General features: G+C 35.4%; 1 protein-coding gene across 1 annotated transcript; it reads right to left on the reverse strand.

Moving 5' to 3' along the window:
- Positions 1–402: 402 nt before the first annotated feature.
- LOC145036909 (uncharacterized) lies at positions 403–2,647 on the reverse strand. Its single transcript, XM_078985435.1, has 2 exons — positions 1,289–2,647; positions 403–768 (listed from the first exon to the last, which is right to left on the reverse strand). The coding sequence occupies exons 1-2, from the start codon at positions 2,518–2,520 to the stop codon at positions 747–749; spliced, it is 1,254 nt and encodes a 417-aa protein (XP_078841561.1). The 5' UTR covers positions 2,521–2,647; the 3' UTR covers positions 403–746.
- Positions 2,648–13,737: the final 11,090 nt, after the last annotated feature.

Consider the following 13,737-nt stretch of genomic DNA (forward strand, 5'->3'; position numbering starts at 1 on the left):
AGTTATATATGTAAAGTACTTTGTCATTTTAGCATTTAACCTGCATTTATGCATTTATATCGACATTACGTTTCCATGAGGGTAAGAAACCATACATTTATAGATAGAATGAAAATATGATACTATTGTACATTATATATAAAAGTACATTGCTTGTTTTTTTGCATTTAGACTTTGATTTATTAAAAAAAAAGGATCAATTACAATGACACAAGAGCAAGAGACATTGCTTTAATAGAATAATAATAATGATAATAAAACATCCCAATATATTATATAATAAAAGTAAGATGTTATATTATAGTTGTGTGTACATCAATAGTGCCTTTTCATTGCCACTTACATACATACATACATAAATAGGAAAAAGCCAAATACATAACTTAATTATTGTCGCAATCCTAAAACCAAACGTCACAACAAGTTATATATACATCAATACTCAAGATCATACCAAAGTACAAATTGTTTCAGAATCATGAGATCATCACCACCCTTTTTGAGAATTTGTACTTTATGCTATAAATATTACACACTCCAATATAAAGTACTTGTTCATTCACATGATATTGGTTCTATTCAAACAAACAAAACTAGAAATTAAAAATGTCAAAACAATGGGGCTTAATTGTCTTATCTACATCTCATTATTGTACGTGATAATTCAATTTACAATACCAAATGCACACGACACCAATCCCTTCTTTTTGTCAATTTTCTTCTTGTGTTACTGGTGAATCTTCTTGTCATTGTCCCCAAATGCAAGCCCTGAAATAAATGCATCAATAATAAATCATAATTCAATTTAAGATATTAAAGCTTGTTTATGGTTTTCAAATAATTAATAAAAACTGATGCGTAAAGTGTTGTAAACATAAAGTCGGTTTATTTTCGAGACTTAATAACCATGTGTGTTCCTTTTCTAACCGGATAAACTATCTGAACGGGACTAAATGACCATTTTACCCTTACATTCGATATAATTTCACAATATCCATGAGAGGAAAAAGTTGAAGGAAATGGGTATAAGGTTTGTGTCTTAATACATTACGTGAGGGTTTTTGGCTTAACCCATTAAGTCATTCTTTTGAAACAATCATGTACAAAGTTATTAAGTGCTTAACTTATTAATCCACATTAAGTCATTCTAATATCAAATGATTATACAATCCAAATAGCAAAAGTAAGCTATTCAAACACTAATAATCACTTTAAACACCAAATTATCAAAACATTAAATGCATATGACAAAAAAAAAAACAAAAAATTAGAGAAACGATGAATCTACCCGAGATTTCCAATGTTGGTGATTGGTTCTAAAAGCTGCAATTGATGTTGTTGTTGTGCTTGTTCGGATTGTTGCTGTGCCGGAAAATTATCGCCGGCTAAACCAACCATGGCAGCTCCGGCCGGCTGACCACCCTTACCTTCAACAAACCGCCACATATACCAGGCTCCGACGGATCTATACGGCTGCCATTTCACACATAGTTGCTCCATTTGCGATGGTCTTGGAAGCTCTTCTAATGAAAACAATAATTGCACTCCTTTACGAACCCCCAAATCGCTGACAGGTAAAACATCGGGTCGATGAAGTGAAAAGATCATAAACATATGAACAGACCATGATCCGATTCCTTTCACCATTGACAGCATTGTGAAGAGGGATCTATCATCCATTTTCACGATTGATTCGTCGGACAAAATGCCGGTTTTGTACTTGTTAGCTAAATCAAAAAGGTAACTTGCCTTGCGCCCAGAAACCCCGATTTGTTTAAGTTGTTGGGATGTGAGAGAGAGGACGGTTTCCGGGACTACGCCGGTCTCGCCGCCGCAGAGGGTTACGAAACGGGTGTAGATCGATGTCCCGGCTTTGTACGCGAGTTGTTGATAAAGAATGGATTTTGATAGGGCTAGAAAGGGGGCTTGATGTGTGTCGAATGTTGGTGGTGGGTGGTTGTCGATTAAGTTTGCGAGGAGTGGGTCGGTGGATCGGAGGTGGTGGAGAGCGGCGGTGATCTCGCCTGGAGCAGATAAGGGTTTTATTATTTTGGGTAAATCTTTGGCGGATTGTGAAGGGTTTCGACGGCGGTTTTTTGTTACGACGGTTGATGTGGTGGTTGAAAGGATGATGGTCTTTGATGCGTCGGCTTCCGCGATTGTTGTTTGAGGTTTAATTTCTTCCGGGAGCGTTGTTGTGGAGTCGGTAGATGCGAATGAGGAAAGTTTTCGGATTTTTTGAGGGCGAATTGGAATTTTGGAAGGGTTTGTTGGGGGAATCTGGGAAAGATCGGAATTAGAAGATGGTTCGTCGGTTGGTGGAAGCGGCGGCGATGGTGGTTGTTGAGAAAGAAGGGGTGATTGTGATTGCGATGATGGGGGTTGGGGTCTGGGCTCTTCTGCACCCATGATGGGGTATGCTGTAAAGTTGGGAGTTGCGGATACGGCGATGTTGATGGGTGGTGGATGGTGGTGATTGGGGGAGGTGGTGGTGGTTGTGGTGGCGATGGTGGTATTCATAGGAAGGAAAGAGATCGTAGTGAGTTTCGGTAGCTGGGACTGGTGTATGTTCGTAGGATATGGTGAAGGAGATGAAAGTCACGTGCGTTCAAGAAGAGACCCTGAACATCAACGTAGGTGTTTGACATTTTTGTCGCACGTTATTATGTACACAAAAGTAAAGTTTTTATCCATAATTTTTTTATTTTAGAATAAGTTTGGAAACTACTTACCATACTAGTATTATTTTAAATTAAAAATTAAAAATATTGTTTAAAAAAACACATTTGTTTCTCTCCCTGCCCCTTGGAAAAGAACATTGAACAGAAAAGAAAAGAAAAAAAAAAAGGAAAAAGAAAACTAAGGCTCTATTTGTCTCTCATCCGCCTACAGACTTCTATACCCACTGTGGATCATTTGCGTCTTTCACCACCTATCGTCGGCCACCTGCAGCTTCGTTAAAGGTATGCTCGATTTTGATTTTGTTTCAACTCCTATGTTTCTGATTCCAATTCTGATGTTTCTAATGCAATTGAGAAACTGGTGGAATCCGTTAGTAGCTCCAAAAAATCCGATTTTGTTTGGTTTAAAAACTGCTTAGGTTCTGTTTTCCACTGTTAAGTTCATTTTTTGGCTTGAAAAATTGGTTTTTAGTTCTAAAAACACGACTTTGTTTGGTTTTCTCTCAGTTTTTGGGTTAAACTACATTGGTTTTCATTTTGTTTATATGTTGTCAAGTTTTTAGTTTGGTAAAGTTATAATATTAGTAATATTATATATGGACTTTGTGATGTTTAAATCAATGGAATCATGAATAAGATATTGCAAACATATCTTTTTTTGATCAGTTTTTGTTTGTTTTGTAGATGAATTCTATTATAGACATGATTAACAATTATGATTTTTCTGTAATCTCTCAAGTTGTTGTTGTGACTAATGTTATGAATATAGACAATGATGTTGACTAAATTTTATTGGAATGAGGTCCAAACAAAATATAATAACACATTCTACTACAAAATAAGAATGTGTTGCTAGTTCAGAAGGTGCAATTAAATATGTTTGGATGAATGAGTTCATTGAAAAATTAAGTCGAGTCCTTCCATTCAAGGATAACCTAGAAATATTTTATGTCTTCAAGGGTATACTTAATCAAGCTAAGAGACTATATATGACATCAGAACATCAATCATATTCTCCAAGATATTTAACTTGTAATTAAACGAAAGTCAAATATAGTGAGGGTTGTGTTCACAGATGTTACACAAATTAAATTTAGTCAGACTCATTAATAAAGTCATTTATTTTAGCTAAGCATGAATGGTTATGATTATTATTCTAGAAATGGTATTTGATTTAGACTTAGTATTTGGATATTGGAACATTTGACAACAACTATTATATTGTTTTGATATATTGGAATATGATCTTCACATTAATACTTGTTGTGTTATATATATTAACATGTTTAATCCCAAAATAATCTAATTATTACAAAAGTTCATAGTTGGTCATAATTATGAGAGCAATTATGACGTAAGACTAATATGAATCGAATTCGTTGACTCTCATAAAATGAATGTATGTAGTAGGTTGTAACCAAGTTTCATAGGTACTTGTTAGAGAACTGATATTGCATATGACTCGTATCAAGATCACATCATGGATCGATATCATGAGTGATACTTGATAAAAGGTGCTATATTTGTATCCTTAATTCCTGAGATACATAGTGGGACTTAAATGTAGGGAATACAATACTTTTGTAACACCCTATTTCGAGAATTTTCTTATTGTGGGATTATGGGCAATAAATGAATCAAGTTAAGGCCTTAGACCTCAGGGCAATAGGTTTTAGACCCTATTGGATGTTGATAATATCGGCTATATGATCTAAGCCCTTGGTTTGCGTTTTGGAGCCAAAGGGTAAAATGGGAAAAGTTATATGTTACGCTTCTTGTATGGATTATGGATTTTTTCGGCATTTGTTAATCCAAAATTAACTAGATAGAAGTGTGGGGCTCGTCGATACCTTTCCATGGATATAAAGATCTCCGAAAACGGAGTTGAAACGAGGAAATTATGGTTGTTTGAAGTTGAGGTTGATTTGGGTGAAAAGTCGTGGCCATGGTGCAGGGATCAAAGCCCACGACGTGGCGATTAGTCAAGCCGAAGCCCATGTTTTTTAGGGTTTTCAACGTATTTAAGCTTGATGTTCCACATTTTTGGGCATTTTATCAGCCTCCACCACCTCTAGGATTCCTTGGGAGAAACCCTAGCCTACACCTTTAAGATTTGAGCTTCTCCTCTCTCCCCTCCCCCCCCCCCCCTTTTTTTTAGATGTCTTTTATGTTATTTTTGAAGGGGTTTGAGCATTCTAACACTCCTAAGGTGTATATACAACCATGAATGTTTTGGATCTATGTTTTCTCTAATATACATGCTAACTTTCAATATTCCAAAGCATCATCCTAACTAACATACAATGGAGTATCTATACTAACAAATTCTAGTTAGATGATATATCTTTTGTTGTAGTTGAAAGCCTAGAACCTTTAAGAGCTTAGCATCAATAGTGTGAATGCCTCAAATGGAAACACATCACACCTAGGACTATGGATCATAAGCCCACTTTATAAGAATGAATGATTTACCAAATCAATCCCCATTTATTTAATTAGTTTCTCTTGATATCAAAATTAATTCCAAACTAATTCTTGATCAATACTAATTAAATAATATGATTTCATATTAATATATTAGAACTTATAATATATTAACAAATCATAAATAACCTCTTCTCAAAAGTCCATCCTATCAAATTATCCTGATGATATGCAACCCAAATGGATCATGTTACTCTCGGGTCAAGTACATACCAAATATAGTTATGGACTTACACACTAATCCAAAAGTCTCCCACTTGGATAAGTCTAATAACTATTATTGCAAGTATGACTATACAACCCGACTAGCAATCGTAGCTTTTAAAAGCCATTGTCAAACTCTGACCTAGTCAATGACGCGTCCATTAGATAAGGGATCATATATTCCTCCATTCTAGATATCATATGGACCGAGACATGGATTATAATCATTCTCTTTGTCCATCTGTTGTTTTCCGATTTTTGATTTTTTACAACTGACTAATAAAACAAATCAAATCAGTTCAGGCTTTGCCAAGAACTTAGGGGTGTCATCACTAAATCATCGAGGGGCCCACATATATCGCTTTCATCCCTCTAAGGGTAAAAGGAATGGATAAACATCGACTAAAATGCTTGTTTGTACTTACTCATCAAATCACATACAACAATATGTTTTATAACACCAAGTTACTGGTGCGTTTACATAGGTCAATGTGCAACCGACTTGTAAACTAGAACTCATATATCTTGGTTTCAATAGTATAAGATATTATCGTCTCACAATCACTCGTGACAAAATACATGAAGTGATTCAGATGAGCGTGGGTTGAATCCAATACTCAAATCTTACTCCATGAGCACTCATGAACACTGCAACTATGTCTAAAACACCTAGACAAACTACAGACCCGTTCATGATAGTCTTGCCTCAATACCTACTTCCAAAGTGTAATCAACTGTGGATGGTTTGAATAACCCAGTTATTCAGGAAGTTAAAACATACAAAGTGAAACACAAGAATACTACTAATCCTATATGGCCCAAAAACTTTTGAGTCCCATATTGATTACTCATTAATCATTGTATAATGTTTCTAATAATCAACTTAATACTAGAATTAAAACAATAGCCATACCATGCTCCAAGCATGCACACTATGTTTGTCTAAACAATAGTTATGTTCTGCTCCAAGCATGCACACTATGTTTGTCTATGGTCCTTACTTTGTGAAATAGACCAATTGATAATATTTCAATGATGCTCATTTCACAATTCCAAATCCTTAACTTAAATGTAATAATATCAAATTCTTGCCATTTACTGTGATCTGCTAGATTTTAACCTTATATGCAATGATTCTCTTGTAATGATTATGCATAAAAGTCATAGAGACTTGGAAACAAACATTACAAAGTATTCCAATGGAGATTGACAATAAAACAATTCCAAGGAAGCGAAGTCTCAAATTCAATGTACATACCTTTGAACATCCTTCTTGCATTAAGTTTTCTAATCTTACACAGATTTAAGGAATGGCTTCCACCTATGGAAACATATCCATATTCCCATTTTGACTATCACTTCTGAACAAGAGTTTCTTCTTTACAAAATATGTCAATATGGTCCATCTATTTTTATACTTCCAACTACAAGCGACCAATCATTAGCGAACCTTAGATTGCCCTTAACAGTTGTTTAACCACTTTAGTCATATCCGGTTCTATTCCTTTTCCCTCTTAATGCCCTAGGCATTTGGAAAATTTTAGAATGGATAAATAGATAACACATGTAATCGATCCTATATACCTGAAGCATATTAGACACGATTCATAAAGATGTGATACTTAACCAGTCTTTTGCTACAATAGTTCTATTTTCCATGTTCTCATAATTCAAATTATGAAAATGGATGTCGTAATCATAATCGAATTTTGAAAATGCAATTAACACAATCATGACTAAATTTGACTAAAATCTCATAGTCTAAGATTTTAGATTTTAAATGAAGTATAATTTCCTCTCCCTTGATTATAGCAAAACAACTTTTCAAACTCTATAACTTACAAATTGAAACTTTTGTTTTCAATACCAAAGTTCAGATTTCTAACACGATATGCTCCCACTAGCATAGTAATTTTTATCTTACTAGCATAACACTTATGCTCCCATTAGCATTGACATGTAATCAGAAATAAGTTGGACTTCTAGAAATCAATACTTCATTGACTTTCATTACCAAAGTTTAGATTTCTGACACGAGATGCTTCGATAAAACTTTATCTAGGCTTCTCAAACTCATACACCTTTCCTTAGATAGTTCACATGCGTGTCTAAACAATTTAATAACTTACAACAATAAGTCTCAAATGTTTAGACTTTTTGCCATTCCTCACAATTCGAATTATGAAAAGGGATGTGTAATCATAATCAAATTTGAGAATGCAAATATCAAAACTACTATCTCCTTAAAATCTACTTAGTGAAAGCATTTCCTCACAATAATTTTCATGAAGTGGAGAGAAACCTTACTACATTTAGATTTTATGGTGTATGTGTTCCTATCCATGTGAATTTTTCATAACCATAATCATAAGACAAGATTAGTGACAAATCCAAACTCCTATGGATTGAACATGTTCAATCTTAATTTCTTACCACCTGGTAGCACAAGGGCCTACCATGTCTTCCAAGTTGTTAAGCAAACAATTAAGAACTCATTGAACTCACATACATAGTCAACTTTACCTGGAATGAACATAAAAACAAGAATATGTCAACACGATAGGTTACAAATCTCAAGTCGTGTGCTAGTGATAAATAATCGGTTTTATTCTTGATTAGTTCTTGAAACTTGTCAATATCTCTAAGACTCCAACTGACCTCTTGGCATATAAGATTCTCTTGTCAAGAATCATTCCTTAACAAAACAAATATTCAAGAGTTAGTTTGGATTTTTATCAAGAAAAACACTTCACACAATTGGTCTTAGTTGCTCTTTGTTTTAACCAAAACATCACAACTACCAATTTCAAATGTACAAGAGTAGAAAACATTTTACTCTACATTTGATGTATGTTATATACCTTCTTAATTTAGTGTCACTCAAGGCACAAGCTTGCAGTATGACTCTAAGACTTGTTTTTGGAACAAAGTATGACTCATATTCTAGATTTAACCATTTTAACAATTCATGATTCCTCTTCTTAGCCATACGAATGCATTAAAATGGCCTTAGAGGATCAATTGTGATATGGTTTACCATAAGCATTACGATGATCATAAAACACGATACTAAAGTTTTCTCCCATCTTTTCAGATTAGAGAAACTTTTATCTTTCTACCTAATTTGATTCTTCTCATTCGTTTTGCCATACATTGAAACTTTTCCAATGTTTAAGAATTATACTTAATCTTGTAAGTATAGCCATATTTACTAAACTTTAGTAAATCATGACGAATAGACTTATCGATCTTTGTGGTGGACCTTGACCAGTGCACAAGAATGTATACTCGATCCCTTAGTCCTTCACTTAACTCACATATACATGTGACCAAGGAACCAGTCTTAATTTGCCAAAGATGAAAATTCTCATTCATCATACAATACAACTTGCATGATTCCAAGTTTCTGTCCAATTGAAACTCGGGTGATAGTAATCTTTCCATATTTGGTAAATTTAGACACTACCACAAATGAAAAAAATCAAATCCATTGCTAAACACAGAAACACACAAACATTAATTTTTCACAAATGCCATTGTAAAGAGATAAAAATTAAAAATAAAACAAAATTTTATTTTTTTATAAAATGCAGAAAAACTTTTCCTTACAATGTAATTACAAATGAAAACTATGTTATTACATGTTTCCTAGCAATCTATCATAACTCCTAATCAGCAGGTCAAAAATCCAATCTTCGAACCATGTGATTGAAATCCATGCTCGCGACCAAATTCAACATACTCTTCTTTTAGGATTCCTTGCTTTTGCATGATCCTACAAAATATCAAAATGCAACCTAATCACATCACGTATTAAGAATCATCAATTAGGAACTTAACAGAGTTAGATAGTGGACCTACCTGAAGCAGAGTCAAAAAATTTTATTCTACCTTTTCTCAGATCTTTCAGGCAGTCAGGGCAGTTTCGCAACCAATGCCCCTTCTCTTGGCAATAGAAACATATAAATTCTTTGGGAATGGTACAAGAAACTATCTCAGACTTTGTAACATCCCGAAATATCAAGAGTAGAGTTGAAGGGCTAAAAGAGTAAATTGGGAAAGAGCGACTCGGCGAGTCCATGTGTGGACTCGACGAGTAGAGTCGCGACTTGGTCGCGTGTTAAGTGGCCGACTCGGCGAGTCAGTGTATTGGACTCGGCGAGTAGGCGCTGAGTGGAGAAAACCCTAATTCTCGGGGTTGAGCCTTATATAATGATCATTATGTCTTCCTCCCAGCCTCTTTATCACCCCTTGAGCCCCAGAAAACCCTAAATCGCGGAGAAGCACCATTTTTGAGTGGATTGGAGCTTGGAGAAGTAATGGTTGAAGGAATTTTGGGAAGATTGAAGGCTTGGAGCAAGGGGCTTTGCTTGGATTCGAATTGCATTGTAGTTGGGGCATCACTTAGAGGTAGTATCTCGTTTTTGACCTGTTGATTATGTTGTTTCTTCATTTTGGGGTTTGTGAGAAATTGTCTATGGATGAAATGGGAAGTCTAGAGGTTAGATCTGAGGTTGCTACCTCAGATCTGGAAGGGAGAAGAATCAAAGAGCATGAAAGTCCCTGTGTTGGAGTGTTTAGTGAAGCTTGCATGTCCCAAACCCTAGCCCCAATGTGCAAACGGCTTAGATCTCTTTGGATTCACGTAAAGTTTGCCACTTTACGTGATGGATGAGTGGTAGGAGGCTAGATCTATGTCTTGGAGCAGTTGCATGGCCTGAAATGCTTCGGAATGTATTCAGACCGGCGGTACTCGGCGAGTCACATGGGTGGACTCGACGAGTTGGATGAAGATGGCCTGGAACTCGGCAAGTTGTATGAACAACTCGGCGAGTAGGTTGAAGATAGCCGTAGACTCGGCGAGTCTGTTCTTGGACTCGACGAGTCTTGACGAAGAGTCCCAAATATTTCCTGGTTGAGTCGAGAATCGGTAAGTCAAGGGATGACTCGGTGAGTTGGGTGTGAGTGGACTCAGAGTTGTGGGACTCGGCGAGTCTCGTGGTGACTCGACGAGTTGAGTCGCGATATGGGGAAGTTCTGATTATGGGAACTCGACGAGTCACAGGGTTGACTCGGCGAGTAGAGTCAGTCAAGGGTTGACCTAGACTGAGGACTTTGATTTCGACCAAGGGTTGGCCGTTGAGTTTTAGGGTTTGGACAGCGATGTGGCCTTTGGGCCAAGAGAGAGGTAAAATAGTCTTTTACCCATAAGAGGGTGTTATGAGAGGATTTATTCTAGCCTCGAGAGTTATATTCATGAGAGTATTTGCCTTACGTGTTAGGCGGTGGCGAGTTCGAGATTCAAGTGTGGGGATATCTGCTTTCTGCTTGCCAGGTGAGTCTTCTCACTATACTTTACCTTGAGTAGGTAACCAGAGTTATGTGATTAGAGTATTTGTATGCTATATGTACGTGATGTGTTGTACTGCATTATTTCTATGTGATTTATGTTGTGTATGTTTATAGAGTTGGAACCGGAAGGTTCCCAGAGTTAGAACCTGAGGGTTCATAGAGTTTGGGTGCACGGACCCACAGAGTTATAGCCTCGAGTGGCTAATATGTGTTATGTGTGGTATTTTGGGGAACTCACTAAGCTTCGTGCTTACAGTGTTTTGTTTGATGTTTTACAGGTTTCTTTCAGTATCACGGGACGACACCAGCTTGATTGTACACACCAGAGAAAGAGTCATATTTTTGAGGATCTTGGTTTTCTATGCAAGTGAAAATGGAGTTATGTTTTGTAAATCGACTATGAATAAGATTTTAAACAAGTGTTTCTAAGAGTAAAATGATTATTTTAAATGAAAAATTTGTTTTGAAATTTACGGTGTTACAGACTTAGCCTTTCTCTTTGCCGTTTGTTCAACCGGGTTGACCATTGTTGATCCCTTTCCATTGGGAAAAGAAAAAAATTTGGACTTCCAATGTTTCCATTATCAATGCCCATGGAAGTTTGAGAAGAAGATCTTCCACTTAAATTTTCTTTTCCAGTGCGCTAAATCATTGTTGATTCAACAACAAGCAAGCAAATAGGTAAGATAAATAAGGGTCATGTCGTGGTCTATCACATAGTAATCCTTAATGAACTCACTATATGACTCAGGAAGTGATTGAAGAACCCAGTCTATAGCCAACTTCCTTCGAAACACGACACCCAACATTCTCAGCCTGTCAATGTGTGATTTCATCTCCAAGACGTTAGTACACACATACTTTCCATCCTTGTGTTTGCTGTCGAATAGGGCTTGAGTGATCTTGAACTTTTCAAGTCTTCGAACTTGTGGGTCAGGGAGAATAATTGGAGGAGGTGGAGGAAGTGAAACATGATATTGTGGAACGTCATCTTCAAGAGGAAAGCTTGTTCCAAGAGATTTAGGAAGACCATAGTTGTCTGAACTAGATATATACATGAGAGAAATTCAATTTAGTTTATTTAAGTCCTTAATATAACACCCAAATGAAATATTATGGCTAGGACCCAACACAATAATTTACAATTCGGAAGAGGGATGTCATAATCCAATTGTAAACTACTTAAAGGTAGGTAAATGACGATTTACCATTTTCCACCACGAAAAACAAAAAAAAAAATTAGGTTTTAAGTGAATTGAAATTCCTAAATCCTTTGAGATCCATTGAACTTTTCAATGGCATGTGTAAATCTCGATTTTTCCCTTCAAGTTTGTGACTAGGATGTCGAGGATCACAAACAAGGTATGAATAACCATGAAAATTAGCTTGGTACACCCAAGGCTACAACCACCTAATCAATGTGCCGGTTAACCACACATGCTCCATTGATCTATGATTAACATCAAGCTACCCTTTTCAATGCACTATCAGTCTAGATTAGTGTGTTGGTTAACCACACACGCTCCACTAATGACTTAACAATGTGAAAAGTGCAATTTCATAGGTTAGCACCAAATTTACATTTTCCTAAAGTATCTAAGATTGGGAATTTAATGAAAGTTTAGTTACTTTATAATTATCATTATACTTATAATGAAAATTAAAATGTTCTGTCAAAACCGTTCAGCTAACGACCCTCCACCAATCAAGGAAGCGGTGGATGAGAGTGGACACCCATTAAATTACCATTTTATAGGCAATAACCTTATACCACCCTTATGGATCGGCTTCATGAATAAGGCCTACTAACGGTAAGACTGACTTTACTCTTATACATCCATATATATATATATATATATATATATATATATATATATATATATATATATATATATATATATATATATATATATATATATATATAAATATATATATATATATATATATATATATATATATATCCTATAATATTATAATAGTATAATGGTTGAATTTAAATTTTTTAAAGTTCTAGGGTTTGGAACTAAATGTTTCAAAGTAAGATTTTGCATTTACAAATTCCAAAACACGAGGGCAAGTTTTGAACTATTCAAAAACTTTTGGAATCCATAACTTGTGAGTTTAATATAGGTTTTAATGAAAAGACTCTTGAAAATCCATAACTTGAGGACAAGTTATGGATTTCATAAAACATTTATGAAAAGGACTCTTCATGTTTCATAACTTGAGGACAAGTTATTGATGGGTTTTATACAAACAATCCTATGTGTACATGCAACCTTAGAGTTGGATCTATGTTATCACTATTAGTTATACAACATTATGAACACTTGAAGAAACCTTAAAAGCTTCTAGGAATTTTGAAATCCTCAAGGAAAGATGAAATACATACCTCTTGTTGTTATATTGTAATAACAACTTAAATCTTGAACCTTCTTGTCTTTGAAAGCAAGTACCACAAGTGTAATACCCCTAATGGCTCACAAACACCAAGAGCAAATGGAGAGGTAATAGAGAGAAGGAAGAGGTGTGAAATTCGTCCCTAGGAACCCTAGACAAGGCATGGACAAATTCTTATGGCCTTAGGGGTCTTTATATAGGTGTAGAGATTAGGGTTTTAGTCCTTATCCTTATCTAGTTGCTTGCCCACCAAGTAACCATAAGATAAGCCTTGAAAACCCTTATCCTTTTCCTTTGGACGATTTCAAGGATATCTTATCCCTTGAATTCGTCCAACCTATATCTAGGATAACCATTACCATATTTTGTAACTATCACATAATTACAATTCAGCCCCTCTAGTTTAATTAATTACACTTGATCACAAAATTAATTCCTAATTAGTTATTGACCAATATTAATTAAACAATTATGATTTCTCCTTTAATATATTATTCTTATAACATATTAATAAATCATACTAACCTCTTTCTCTATTATTTCTCCAGTTAAGTTGCTTTGGTGAAGGCAACTCAAAAGGACCATGCACAATCGGGTCAAGTACTTGACAAATATG

Source organism: Lactuca saligna, chromosome 3, assembly GCF_052625555.1.
Source record: "Lactuca saligna cultivar CGN05327 chromosome 3, ASM5262555v1, whole genome shotgun sequence".
In the NCBI taxonomy this organism is placed as follows: domain Eukaryota; kingdom Viridiplantae; phylum Streptophyta; class Magnoliopsida; order Asterales; family Asteraceae; genus Lactuca; species Lactuca saligna.

Excerpts from the sequence above, each read along its gene's own strand:
- LOC145036909 (XM_078985435.1), bottom strand. The coding sequence starts at position 2,520 with ATGAATACCACCATCGCCACCACAACCACCACCACCTCCCCCAATCAC. Across the intron at positions 769-1,288 it reads ACCAACATTGGAAATCTCGG|GGCTTGCATTTGGGGACAAT; the intron begins GTAGATTCATCG and ends CATTTATTTCAG.